Source organism: Typopeltis vanoorti, chromosome 1 (assembly GCF_054136105.1).
Source record: "Typopeltis vanoorti isolate ZY-2024b chromosome 1, IOZ_Tvanoo_1.0, whole genome shotgun sequence".
NCBI classification, from domain to species: domain Eukaryota; kingdom Metazoa; phylum Arthropoda; class Arachnida; order Uropygi; family Thelyphonidae; genus Typopeltis; species Typopeltis vanoorti.
The window spans coordinates 90,726,063-90,741,286 of record NC_143549.1 but is presented as its reverse complement, the minus strand read 5'-3'; the positions used below and the strand labels follow the sequence as shown (position 1 = coordinate 90,741,286).

The 15,224-nt window shown below is 34.1% G+C and overlaps 1 protein-coding gene and 1 long non-coding RNA gene across 2 annotated transcripts in view; one reads left to right on the top strand and one right to left on the bottom strand.

The window, feature by feature from the left end:
- Positions 1-15,224, top strand: part of LOC150110195 (uncharacterized) — a 122,828-nt gene that overhangs the window by 86,010 nt on the left and 21,594 nt on the right. The window lies entirely within an intron of this gene.
- The window catches only part of LOC150110196 (protein big brother-like), an 88,713-nt gene that overhangs the window by 71,061 nt on the left and 2,428 nt on the right, over positions 1-15,224 (bottom strand). Inside the window, exon 2 of the mRNA XM_090392124.1 lies at positions 11,235-11,321. Within this exon, the coding sequence (XP_090248250.1) occupies positions 11,235-11,321 (87 nt within the window). The remainder of the gene's footprint in view (positions 1-11,234; positions 11,322-15,224) is intronic.

The window sequence follows — 15,224 nt, the reverse complement described above, 5'->3', positions numbered from 1 at the left end:
AAATGTAAGGAATTGGAATTCGGCGTATTGAATCTTTGCTGTTCTGTGTTGGACTGTAAGAATCGAAGAGATGTTGTGTATTATTTTCGGAGAAGCCATTTAGTTTCATGTGATGTTTGATAGTCGAGAGTTCTTCCTGTAATAAATGAGAAGTTGAATTAGTTCAACTTGTCATTTATTTATGTTATTTATTTATTTAATTATGTTTTTTGACAAGTATGATGAGCAGATTCTTTGAGAATATAACGACCTGTGAAAGTTGGTTTTCTGTAAACTGTTGTTGTAAGAATATCAGAAGATGAACGGATGAGAAGGACGTCTAAAAAAGATAACTTGTTGTCTTTTTCAATCTCCATGGTAAACTTTATACGAGGATGTAAGGAATTGATACTGCTTAAAAAGGAAGGTAAAGTAAGATGTTGTCTATATATCTAACCCAAAAGGTTAGATATATAGACAACATCTATTCCTTACATTCTCGTATAAAGTTTACCATGGAGATTGAAAAAGACAACACACAGACTGGCCTATAATAATTCAAAGCCCCTGGCCTGGTTCTATGAATCGGAACAATTTTTCTCTCTTTCTACTCCTTCGGAACTTGACCCAGTGAAAGACTCATGTTAACAAGATATGCAAAAGCTGTTGTAAACTCCCTGGAACATTCTCTCAAAACAGGTGGTGAAATAGCATCAAGTCCTACAGCCTTATTTACATCAAGTTTATTCAATTCTTCATATACCTCCTCCTTTCGTACTCCATTCAAGTTCAGCATGATGTCACATTCACAAGAATGAAATACCTTTATAAATTGCTCATTAAATACCTCAACTATATCCTCTGTAGTGGTTATCACTCCTCCATTTTTATCAATCAATGCTATCATTCGCTAATCATTCTTTCTTCTACTGACCACATATCGAAAAAATTCCCTAGGTACTTTCATGCAACTATTTGTTATAACCACTCAACTTGTGCTTCTTCCATAATACCTTCTTCTTTCAGATTGCATAGCTTACCTCTTCATTCATCCATTTTACACCTACTCTATTTACCCTCTTACCATTTGGAATACATTCTGATATTGCCTCCACCAAATAGTTCTTGAGTATGGCTCAAGCAGCCTTGATATCCTTTCCATCCAGTTCCTTTTTCCAATTTCTTGCCGCAAGCTGTTTCCTGAGCTTTTCCTAATCACCATCCTTATATTACCATCCTTGGGAAATGGAGTAAAACCAGGTTTAAAATAGCTTGGTATCTTTAACATTTATTATACCCAAGGTAAAATACTTTCTACATTTATATCTCCTCCTGAGATTTTTATTTAATAATGTTAAAACACCTTATGGTAACTTGTTCTGGTAAAATACTTATAAGCTCTGTATTACTAAAATCTTGATATTTCTAGCCTGGCTCCCAATGATGAGACCTCAATAAAGGTCGAAACCGGTCTGGGTAGTGGCCCCTTGCCTTTAATAAATAGCATCATACATCTCCTCCAGGAGATATGCTTTGCATTAAGGGTAAATATTAAGATGTGATCAGAGCTTATTCTACTTTTACCATGAGTTACCTTGGTCTTGCACTACCTGCAGGGTCAGCTAGACTTGCATTACGTGCAGGCGCAAACTTGACTTATTTGTCTGTTTGCTTACTTGGGAAATGGAGTAAAACCAGGTTTAAAATAGCTTGGTATCTTTAACATTTATTATACCCAAGGTAAAATACTTTCTACATTTATATATATATATATATATATATATATATATGTATATATACACACCATCCTTATAATTCCACATACATCCCTTTAAAACTAGTTAAATATTATTTTATTAGTTATATTTATTATTATATATTATTATAAATAATTATTCTTTTTAATAATATATCACTGCTTCAATTACCTGCTAGTAACTATTGCGGTTAAAGAACAATTTCAATAAGAATTTACTTCGATAAAGAGACTCGTTCGATTTTTAAGGTATGTCAAAACTACTTAACATTTATTTAAGCTTTCTTTTCATCTGTAATTCGAAAGTAATAAATAGTAAATTATTTCCAATGATAATGTGGAGATAGAATATGCTTTGCAATCCGGAAGAAAATTTAAATACTGGATTTTCGGGCAAAATATTAAAAAACAATTCAATGTTTTTTTCAATGGGTTGCTTTAAACCCATTGAGAACTTCGTTATTTAATGAATGACAAATAGCACATGAAACGAGGAACGATTTTGAATTTACTGTCGGACCACAGATACGAGATGTCCGAACTTACTTCTGCGCATTGCAGAAGAGGAATCTATTCCGATAATAGGATGATCAATGCGTTTCGCAAGGATGAATGTTTATTATTATACTTCGGAAAATTAGCTTTTCTTCTTTATGAAAATTTTAGTTTTTAAAATAGTAACTATTTTGCTTGTACAACAGTTGGAAAATTTTACGCATAAAGCACGTGATTTCGCGTGTTGGTAATGAATTATTACATCGCCTTATTTCTTTCTCCCCTTCAACATGAATTGACTCTTCTTGGCACATTGCCAGCCAAGGTTCTCACATCTGTGGTAGGACAGTACAATACTTGCGTTTTAATAAATATGTGAATATTGAATATTAATAAATTAAGATGCTTTAATTTTTTTTTGGAAACAATTTACACTAACTTTATCGAATAACTTGAACAAAAATTCTCTCTCTCTCTCTCTCTGTCACACACACACACACACACATAAAAAAAACTCTATAAAAAATATGGAATATAATTATTAAAATGTGTCGTAACCATCCCCTTTCACATGTCGGTAAGCCAATAACAAGAAATCATTAATCAGCATATTCATTGTGCTCGCGCAACCTCAAACCCTTGGAAATTAACTGTGTGATATCTAATGAAAAGTTTCGCTGATAACCATCAGCAGAAAATAAATGAACGGATTAAGCGACGCATCCGTAGAAAATTATGAAGTAGACACGACATGAGAAGAAAGTATTAATAGGTAAAGAATGGAGGGGAAACAGGAAGTAAATTAAAGGGGTTTGAAAAGGTGAAACAAAAATAACTTGGGCAAGTTTTCAGTATATCTTCGATGCATGAATATAAAGAGCTCAGACAAAGAAATTAAACCAGCGATAGCGGCTTTTAGAACTTCTAATTTTTATGAGTCCTGTGACATGCGTAGAAAGTCCATTAAATATCTGGAATTCGGATTTTATGTTTGTTGCCAGTTTGGTTGCGCTCTACGCATGTCACAGGACTCATAAAAATTAGAAGTTCTTCTTCGCTCTGTCAGAGATCTCTTTTGTTGTTTTAACGTTTTTGTACCGTATTTATTCCCCCTCTTATTCTGTTGTTAATTTCTATGTCTAATTAGGAAATAATTGAACTGGAAAAGTGTTTTCAGCTCTCCACCTCCATCCCCTATTATTATCTTGTATTTTAGCGAATACAAAGAAGCATAAATGCAAGATGCTCTAGTCTGAGTCTATAGGCTTAAAAAGAGAAGACGAAAACTCAAATCGACTGCGTGCAATAGTACATTTTTTTCTTAAAATAAAATTCTCTGATAATATATTTCAGAAAATTTTGGCACAGTTGAAACGAAGTGCATTCTACATATGTGATTTAGAGTTTTTAGAATTCAGATTTTTCAGGATATTAACTACGCCGTTTTATTTATTGTTATAAAACATTCGCTAATATTGTAAGACGTGATTTTTTAAAAAAATGAAAAATAATTTCTTCTTCTTCGTCTATGATCTCTTATGCTTTTAAGAGTCGAGATTTTGCCAAAGAGATTTCCAGGCCATCCTGTCCAAGGTTTGTTGTTTTGCTTCTTTCCAGTTAATTCCCTTCTTTTCCAATTTTTCTTTAATTTCCTTTTGCCAACCTTTCCTGGGTCTGCCTATGTTTCTTTTTCCTATTTTCTGGCTTTCGTATACAGTTTTTGCTATTCTTCCTTCTTCCATTCGATTGAGACGTCCAAACCATCTCATTTGGGCTTGTGTTATGAATTGATTCAGAGGTGCAACTTGAAGGCTGTCTCTTATAGTTTGATTTCTTATTCGGTCTAGTCTTGTTTTTTGTGCCATTTTCCTAAGATATTTCATTTCAATTGTTTGTAGTTTATTTGTGTTTCCTGTTGTTAAATACCAAGACTCACAACTATATGTTAATGTTGGTAGAAACACTAAACGGTATACTGCCATTTTGGTATTCTGCGTGACGTCTTTCTTATCTAGAAGTGGGCCTTTCATTGCACATAGAATAGCTTTGTTCTCCCCTCTTATCCTGTTGTTAATTTCTGGGTCTAGTCTACCATCTTCTTGTATATATGATCCCAAGTATTTAAAGGTGTGGACTTGTTCCAGTTGGTGATTCTCTATTTTTATTATGTGTTTTGGTTGGTTTCTAGATATGATCATTGTTTTAGTTTTATTTATATTTATGGTTATATTCCTTTCTTCGTTTCTTCATAACCAAATGTTGATGTTGTACTGCAAATCTTCAGCTGTATTTGCTAGAATAACTACATCATCTGCAAAAGCCATGTGTGAAATCCTGGTTTCTTTCAGTTTCCTGTATCCTAGGTGGAACGTTTTTGTTTTTGTTTGGCATGCCTTTAAAATTTCATCCATTACTATAACGGAGAGAAAAGGGCTGAGGATACAGCCTTGCCTCACTCCTACATTTGTTTCAAATTCTTTTGATCTATTTTACAGGTTCTTACATAATTTCTGTTACTTTTGTAGAAGCTTTGTATGGCTGCTATTAATTTATCTTGTATCTTGTTTTTCTTTAATCTTTGCCATATTAAGTGTCTGGGAACTCGGTCAAAGGCCTTTTCAAAATCTATAAAACATGAATGTAGTTCTTTTCCATATTCCAATGTTTTCTCTGATATTTGTCTAAGACTGAAGATAAGATCCTGTGTGCTTCTATTTTTTCGAAAGCCATATTGCATTTCATCCAGTGTGTCCTCTATTTGATTCCTAAGCCTTGCTTCTAAAATGCGGGTATATAATTCTCCTGGAACGCTTAAAAGCGAAATTCCTCTATGGTTTTCACATTTGCGGTTGTCTCCTTTCTTAAATATAGGGATTATTATAGCTACTTCCCAGTCTTTGGGAATAATTTTCTTTTTCCATACAACATTGAAAAGGTGTAAAAGAAATTTTACGGCTTTCGTTCCTAAATTCTTTACCATTTCTGGTGTTATTTGGTCATGGCCTGCTGATTTGTCCAGTTTTATTTTATTCATTGCTGCTAACAGTTCATTTGCATGAATTTATTCACTCTGATCTTCTATTTTGCTTGTGTGTCTTGTTCTTAGGGTTCTATTTTTTCCATGTCCTGCATCTTCCAATAATTCTTGGAACTACTGTTTCCATCTTTCCATGATGTCTTCGGAATTTGTGAGTAACTTTCCATCCTTATCTTTGATAAACTTTATGGGGCATTCTTTCTCTGACCTCATTCTTCTTAAAACATTATAGAAGAGTTTTTGGTTTCCTTTAAAATTTTTTTCTAAAGTATGTCAGAAGTCTTCCCAGCATTTTCTTTTCTCTGCTTTCACTAAGGTTTTAACTTTATTTCTTTGGTTGTTGTATAGTTCTCTATCAGCCTGCAGCTTTGATGTTATATATCTCTTCCATAATTGCTTTTTCTTTTTAATTTCTTCTTTTAGTTCTTCAGTCCACCAGGGTGTTTTATGTTTCTTCTGTTTATTATTTAATGATACACCACAAATTTTTTGCTTGTTTCTAGAAGAAGTGTTTTGAACCTGTACCATAGGTTTTCTACGTCTTGGCCTTCATATATCTCTTTTTCTACTTCTTTCATCTTCTTTTCTATTTTACTTTTATACTCAATGGCTGTTTCTTCTTTCTTTAGTTTGTAGTTATTTATCTTGACATTTATTTCCTTGCTACTTTTTCTACATTTTTCAACTTTGATTTTATGGATTGTTTCCAACATTAATAAGTAGTGGTCACTGCCTGTTTCTGGACTTCTATAGACTCTTGCATTTTTTGTATACTTCCAGTACGATCTGCTTATGATGGCGTAGTCAATTATAGATTTTTCGTTTCTTCTGGGCTCTTCCCTGGTAAACGCATGGATTTATTTATGCTTGAACATAGTATTCGCTATTACTAAATTATTTGTAAGGCAAAGATTTATTATTCTTTCTCCATTATTATTCCGGGTTATTTCTCCTTGTGATCCCAACACTTGTTTCGTTTCCTCATCTACTTCATTCCCTATCCGGCCATTAAGGTCTCCTAGTAGTATGATATGCCCCTGAACTTCTTCATTGTTTTTTTGTAAGATTTCGAAGAATTCATCTTTAATTTCTTTATTAGCATTATCGTTTGGGCCATATGCAACAATTACAGTGAATACTTGGTTGTCTGATTTAAAATCTATAGTGATTGTCAACAACCTTTCGTTTATTAGTTACCATTTAGTAATATATTCTTTGAGATCTAGTTTAAGTTTTTTTATACTGATTGTAATTATTATGGAAATACGCAATCATCTGTATAGCGTAAATGAAAAAAAAAAAGTATTTCTGTAAATATACGATATGATAATTGTGGGTAACAAGAACAACAACCGATATTCATATTCATCTTTATATTATTTGACAAAAGCGTATATTCTATTTATAGTATAAGAAAGTTGTAATAACTGATAAGCGTATCAAGCAAATATATGGGTCAGCTTGCCATTCAGCACATCGTTTTCTTTGTCTCAGTCGTTATTCAGTAAATGTCTCGAAGCTGTATTTACTGAATAACAACTTTTCTTACAACTATTGAAACGAATAGACAGTAACACAAAAAGTATATTTGGCAGTAGTACTTTTGGCGTATGTACTACAGATAGATATTTTTTCATTATTCGTAATATATTCAGGCCTGGTTGGCCGGGGGGTGGGGGAGCTTATCCACTGTTTTGGATTCGAACCACAAGCAATGTACACACACACTTTTAAACCCTATCGTAATTTTTAATGCTATAAAGAAAACTTACATACCGAAAATTGTTATCTTTTTTATTTTATTTATTTATTTATTTTTGTTATTAAAAAAAAAAGTCTCATTCACTTTCCAAACTTTTGAGTCACCAAATTTCTGTATCAATACGGAAAAATGATTTTTTTTTTACTTCAAATCATCCCCCCCCCATGTATATTTAATCTCAATAATCTAAATGTATTTAGAGGATCGTTGATATTCTATATGATGTTCAACCTACAGGATTAGAGCCTTTCTAAGTTTGGTAGGTTCATAGGATGCTCCATTGAATAATCTCATACAGCTGTTGTCACTTTAAGTTAAAGCACACGTTATAGAGATCTTTTTATAGAGAAATCCCATTTTTACACAGAACTACTGGACAAAAATAGAACACTCTACTAGTTATAACTACATTAATCTACATTTTAGTATTATCTCCATAATCGAATCGCTGCAGTCAATCTACTGTTGCTTTTGTCGTAATGTTATGCTCTAGGAAGATCCTTAAGAACGTTCTTAGATCAATCGATAAGACCTAAATTAGTAAGAATCTGGATCTTTCCAGCTTTTAGGCTGGAAATATCTGGATTTGAATCTCATATAGGAAGCGAAGGGTCTTTATAAGGTTATTTCTCCCCACTGAAGATGAGTTCGGTCTTCGCATACGGGAGAGGTAGCGTTTTTCACTCTCAAGTTAGCTAGGCCTGCGACACACACACACACACACACACACACACACACACACACACACACACACACACACACACACACACACACACACACACACACACTTAGGGGATGTAGAGAAGTAATGGCAGGCATTCAAAATGCCTGTAAACCTCTAACAGGAGACTTAACCCCGTGTTTGATAAAAGAGATGAAAAGAGAACTATTTCTAATGCAATAAAACTAAACCTACTGCATTACTTACTTGCTGTATGTGAAATCAACCCCATGCAATTTGTTAGGGAGCTGATATGACGTGTTTAATGTAATTGAACATAATCAACATCGATTGTCAATATTCAATGAGAACCGCGAAAGATCAATGCATCCGAACTTTTGAAGATTAGTTTGAGTGAAACGTACACCAACATGCGAGGAGAGTAATTTTCCACGGCATGCTAGTTTACAAATATTAGAGGAAAATACTGGTTATTAAATAAGTTAATAAAAAAAATGAACATTGAAATCGTATGACGCAATTCGGATTTAAATAATCCGGGTTTAATGAGCATTGAACGTCTTAGAAACTATTTGAGTAAAATATTCATTATATTATCAGCAGCAAATTTTACTCTGCTAGATATGCCGAATACTTTGTGAAGTCAGTGAGAAACACAGAGACCACATTTTCAAATATGTCAGGGTACTAAACCTTCTCCTTCTAAAAAACAGTACTATAAACGACGGTTTTATAGTTCGGGAAAAATGCCTTAAAAATATTCACCTAATCATGTATGTTGTCTTGTGTCTTGCATTGCGAACCCTACCCTCCCAAAAAAGTGGCAAAATGAGCCTTTTTGCCACTTTTTTGGGAGGACCACAACTTACAGTTCCTGTTTAGGGTAATAGAAAATTTATAAAGTGAGGATCTTTTTTTGTCATAAAAAACACCAAGAATACTTCGTGTCCACTGTAGAAAGGCTACTAAAATTCCTGTAAAAGCACTTGTTTTACGGGCATTCAATGCAGACATCATTCCTCTGCTGTATTCTCTAAAGGCAGATGTATTATGTCTTTAAGTATGTGAGTTCGTGGGACCGATTATTCGTGAAAAAATTGCAGTTATTGCAAGAAAAACTTTACCACCACCGTACAAGACGGACGAACTCATCTTTAGTTGAAAGTACTAACATAAATGTTCCTCTGGGAGATTTTAACTCAGGACTTTCCTATCGAAGAATCTTTATAAGGTGTTTCAGCTGAAGGTGAGTATTTGATCTCATATGGAAGGTTTTCCCCCTTCAGGAAATTCGGGTTTTTCATCCCGAAAAACACGCAAGAACATCGAAAGAACACATCTAATTAACAGACACAATAACCTTAGTTGCTTCGGCCAAATTCACAGCAGCGACTTCAAATTGAAAGGCAAACGTCGCGACTGTATTACAGAGTCTCTAAGAATATTAAAAAATATACTATTACGAATGCTGTAAGTCCATAGATAACGTTGTTCTTGGAAATTAGTTTAGCGATATATTTCATTGGGAATATTTTGTGGTGTAGTTTTCAGAAACAATAGTTGCAAATATGATTTAGTGCTTGTTCGAAAGCTCGTAAAAGCAAACTTAAATATTATTATCAATCACTAAATCGTTTGCTCGACACAGAAAATCAAGAAAATCTAATTAATACTTGTTTTCTCTCTTTTTCTAACATAGATGGCGTCTAATTAGGACTTTAGTTCCTTGTGTTGTCCGTTACAATTTTTTTTTTTTTTTTAAAAAAACTAGTTCCACTGTTATACCAAATTGTCGTTTCGCGTACTGTGACAAACTATTTTTGTGCTCTGAAGATGCTGGATATAAGACCAACGAAATATCAGCAAATTAGTTAATAAGTAGCAATTATTTTCTTATCATTCTGTGTTGTAATTAATACCGTCAAAAAAATAAACTAACATAATAATTAGTTTTAGTGAATCTTATTATACGATATCCACAATCTAACCTTGATCAAAGCAACTAAGCTTTTTATTGTTAGGCAACATTTAAGTGAATAAAAGATCTACAGTGCATGGCGTAAACGGAGGCAGGACATCTACGAAGCATGGTACATTCTCTATTCCGAAAGATCAGCACGGCAAAATGACGACGAACCGATTTATTTACGACTATTTCGAAGATGAACTCGGACCTTAATTCAGAATGCGGACTGTTTTTATCAACGGTGGAGGCTTCCGTTCTTTACAAGGGCACGTGGCGTAACTATGCATTGTTTATTCTTCACGGTTTTCCTATTAAACTATCTTCACTCATGCAAGAAAGGGCTGGAAGAGTGTTACGTTTTTCCCCAAGGAGAAAAGCCTGTGACATCAAAATATATGCGGCAGTTCTCATTATCACCCTCCTCATTAATAAACCAGGACCATTAATTAAACCTAATTACTTCAACAGATGTTGCTGGCTTGTCTGCACCGTCTTCAATGGCCACTTTGATAAATGACCTTATTATTTGTGATTGAAATCTGGGAGGGTTGTCACGTATTCGGAGACGGTTTACTCTCGGGGTGAGTACCTATAAACAGCTGATTTTCAAATCACTTCGTTTCACGCAACTCAAATACGTGTGTATTCGAGTTGCGTGAATTTATTACGACCACAGATCAAGCATTGATAAACTGGTGGATTACTAATTCATACAATAACTACTTCCCATGTAGAATATAAAGAAGTTGTTTAAAGCAATTATTATGTCTGGATGGCCGAGCGCATAGCTGTTCTAATCTTCAAAAAGGCTGCGAGTTTACATTCCACTGTGGCATGGATATTTGTGAATGACTTATGAGTTTTTGGTATGATTGCTCTGTGGGAGATTACTCGACTTACTGAAGGTATGAAATAACCGAAAAAAAATCCGTTTTTTTTTTTTTCCCCTAGAGCAGGGGACCCGAATTATCTAAATATATTTACAACTCTTGTGGGTTCTCGATCACTTTTTAAACTTTCAAAAACAAACAGTGTTTGCCTGCTTCGATATAAAATAACAGTGGACATTTGTTATCCTTTCTTTAGTCATTTTCAATGACAAGCTGAAAAAAAAACATCTTTTTTATTTTAAATATGGTGTTCAAAGTTGTGGGGGGGGGGAGACTTGCAGTCCTCTCTGTGTTGTGCATTACTTTAATGAATTTTTAAATCATATTTAAAACTAATTTTGTTGAACAGAACTGAAGGACACAAACATGAATGCATGTTTGTGTCCTTCAAAGAGAAACGATCAAAGAGAAAAATAATCCCACGATCTCGAAAAAAATGGCTACTAAGTAGGTGTATATCTTAAGTTGTCAGCAGGCAACTCAACAGTTCAGTTTGATGGCTTCCAAAAAGGGCTCTAACAACCTACATGATTATGAATTCTTTTCGTTAACTACTGCTAAACGCTTGCTAGCAAATAAGAAGCAAAATACTTCAACTGCAACTCGCTCACGTCTCAATAATCACGATTTCATTCGCTAATACTAAATCACGACCCACAAAACTTACCACTTCCGTGTGTCCTTCGCGGCACGCACTTTTAAACTTCACCTGCCTCTCCTCCAGGGGCCTGTCTCTGTAGCCAGTGTATCTGACCTGAAAGAGAAAGGAAGAACGATCGGTGGTCTTGAAAACTTGTAACGCGTGCCAACAAACAATAAAATTATCCGCCCTACTTGTAGCTACCAACCCTTGGGCTACAATTAGAGAACACATGCGTGTGGAACAGGTGCTAAACTCAAAACATTCAGACCTAGCGTGCACACATACATATGCAAGTCGTTTCCAGAGATGCTACGATTTCGTAACCAGTTGGGATAATTCCAGTTTTAATAACGCAAAGTAGATTAGTTTTTAAGGTGAATGGGCTCCATACTTTTCTTCGTTTTTTTTTTTTTTTGGAGGTCCACTAAGTGGCTTCCCAATTAATTACAATAGTAATTTTATATATTAGCTAATATGTTGTTTACCGATTATACAGCTATGATCCGCAAACAAAACAGTGGCTGATACATATAAAAGTGTTATAGGATGGAATACTCATTGAGTGGACATGGATCATATAATTCCATCTCTCCTTTCACAGGAAAACTATTGCTCATCAATAACGGTTAACAGATAAGTTCCAGGACGATCTTAAGATAATATAACAGGATAGATGAGAGCAAATTCAATTTCTATATTTACTTTAAGGTAGTTTATTGTACGGTTTGTCAAACTTTATTTAGTAACAGTTTTTTTTTTTTTTTTGTATAAGAAATGCAAAGAATCTTTATAAAGGCTTTTCAACTGAGTGCGATTCAGTCAGTATCATACAGATGTGATAGAGTTTCCCCTCTCGGAAATTCCGATGTTTTGTCCTATTTAGGTATAACCATCTTATTCTAAAATTATGATTATGAAAAAACAACTTGAATAAGTCGTGGGCCTTAAAGGACTCGTGCTGTGGATTATTATTTTATTCTTGGTATATTTTTTCGGTATCAATAAAAACTTCTGATATTTATCAGTCAGGCTCCGACCAAGTGTGTATTTTTCGTGTGCATATACCTATATAATCTTAATATTAAACCAAAATAAAGTAGTCAAAATAAATATAGTTAAACAACAGCTACATAGTTCTGTTGTTTAACTATATATATTTTTATATTTCTGAGTACAGCTAATTTTTTTTTTAAGGAAAGATCCAGGCTTCACACCATATTTTGAGAAAAACGCGGTTTACGAGTATTCTGTGTTCATATTTTAATCTAATTTATTTTCATAGCATTCCTGCAAGTCATTTTTTTTTTTTTTTCATTTATCCAGAACAGGTGCGGCTCGTGCAGGTACTGCGGAACTGCAGCACCCCCAATTTTCCTCGATATATAAATATATTTATATTTGCTTGTAATATTTAATTTTATCATCAACAATCCTATACAATTCTCTTATTTTGTATAAAAATAATAAAAATCCATCTTGTAGCACTTAGGAGGGCGAAGGACGCCAGCAGCACTGTGTTTATTGCTACGCGAGCAAGCATATGCACGTCATAGTGAGATGCGAGCTATTAGTGCAATGCGACGCTGTTCGTCGCGCAGTTCCACTGCAAGAAATATGCAGTTTGCGCCAGTAGTAGAGTGTTCGTAGTGCTTATCGTGTTTACTCCGTCACTTTAAATATTTGGACATTACAATTAAAGACATAACATTTGTTACAGTTTTCATTTTAGAACAGGGGTCTCCAAACTCGCGATATGATTTTATCCGGCCCGCCAATTGGAGTAATTTTTCAATAAGAATCCGCAAAAAAATAAAACAAAACAAGGATTGTGTTGATAGATTTCAAATACATTAATTAAAATTGTGTTCAAATTATATTCCCGAATAGCAAAAAGTAACCGTAATCCAAGTTACGGTCTTTCTGACTGTAAAAGGTCGGTTAAAATGGACTAACAAAGAAAAAAAAAATTTGAATTTTACAAAATTTTACAAGCAAATTTGAAGAAATTTGCTTGCAAATTTATCTCTATTTTTGGGACAACGTATCTTTGCGAACAAACTTTTTCCCGAATGAAATATATCAAGTCAAAATACAGGGCAAATTTATCTGATGAACATTTGAAATCGCTACTTGTAATTAGCACTTCAAAATTTGAACCTGAGTTTAATAAGTTTTAAAAACACAAACACAGTTACATCATTCACATTAATGGTTTTATTATAATTTGTGATAAAAATATGAGAATTTGCTGATAGTGTTCGTTGTCATTAATATACGATAATTAATCTCACATACTCTGTAATCAGTTTTTATCTGCTTTCAATAAAACTCATATATCTAGTTCTAGAGTTTCTTTTTTTTACTACGGCCCGCCGAACAGTGCTGAAGTACCCAATGTGGCCCTCACGGCGAAAAGTTTGGAGACCACTGTTTTAGAACATTATGGGGTTATTGACAATTATGACTTCAGAAATGCAACCTCAAGAAATAAGTTCTGTGACAGTAGTGACTGTAAGTGAACTACAAAAACTACAAAAATTATACTAAACTGTAAAATCTTATCGATAATAAACGATATTTTTTCATGTTTAATTTTTTTTTTAATTTTTACCATAATTTTGATATTTTATCCAAACACGTATACACTGTACTTACGGTGTGTATGTATATTTCGAAAGTTGCAGCACCCCCACGATTTCAAGCCACTCACCGCCACTGATCCAGAACTATCTTCATGACTTGAATGATAATTTAACATAGTGAAAAAGTTAGTGTGATCACGAGATGCGATATCTCGTGATCAGATTTTTCTTAAAACTAAAGATTTCCATAAAGTGAAGCAGCTTAGACCAAAAACTAACAAGAACAAAAATCCGGCAATGCTATTACATAGAAGTTTCGAGAAGCCCCCCCCCCCCTCATATATATATATAACCGATCAGGTATGTATGCGTCAGTGGCGTAGCTAGAGCTGTTGCCGCCCAGGGCGATCCCTGAGTTTGTCGCCCATTCTCTCATACACACCAAAAATACCTACAAAAGGTCAAAACGACGTATAGGGAAATAAATTAAAACGCTATGTTTATTTTTGAAGTAAAACTTTAATTTCAACATTCTAAAATATTATTTTTTTTTGCTTTTCTGTTAGCAAAATCGTCGATGAGAATGGCGAAGTCTATTTCAAAGTAATGTAGGTAATTCTTAATCAAATTTTATTTAGAAAAACTCCTCCCACAACTAGCAACACTTACAGCAATTGTGAGGAAAATTCGCAGTCGTATTACAATATTTGGAAATGAGTTCTCGAGATTGTATTTTAGAATTAACTGCAAAAGTTCAAAAAGGTTCAAAGTGCCGCCCGGGAGGACCTCCCCCCCCCCCTAGCTACGCCACTGGTATGCGTAATTTTCAATGTGTGGCTAACCAAATACATTTTCTAGCAACAAATCAGCGCTGCCAAAGGATAGGACTCGTATTTTTAAGTTCGGAAAATAATCAAAAACAAAAAAGTTCATGCAGATCAGAAGTTAGAGGGACGGCATTCTCGCACCAATACGCCATTTGTCCAAAAAAGCACTTTTTAAGTTTGGAAGGTTTGAAACCTTAGTGGGAGTGTCTATACTTATCGGTATACGACATTGTGAACATATTTTTGAGCTTTTTTTTTTATTATTATTATTTTATCAGTCAAGATTATAGTTCATACCAAGCGTTCTTGTTCCATTCTAGGACCAAAATAAGATTTTATCTGCTTTAAACTGAAGAACGATTATAATTCTGGATTTTTTAGACCGTAATTTTTTGCTTTTTTTTAAACTATGATAAATTGTACACAACTTGGATGTTCCTGCCTAGCATTTAAATGCAGAATTTCTGCCATAGAGGCTTAAATTTTCTCTGTTAAGAAAACGAGGCGATTATAAAAGCCAAACACGGTCATCCTTTCTCTGCCGGAACATCAAAGCTCAAAGTGAATCATTCTGCAATTAGAAACGATAATTCGAAATATCTCAA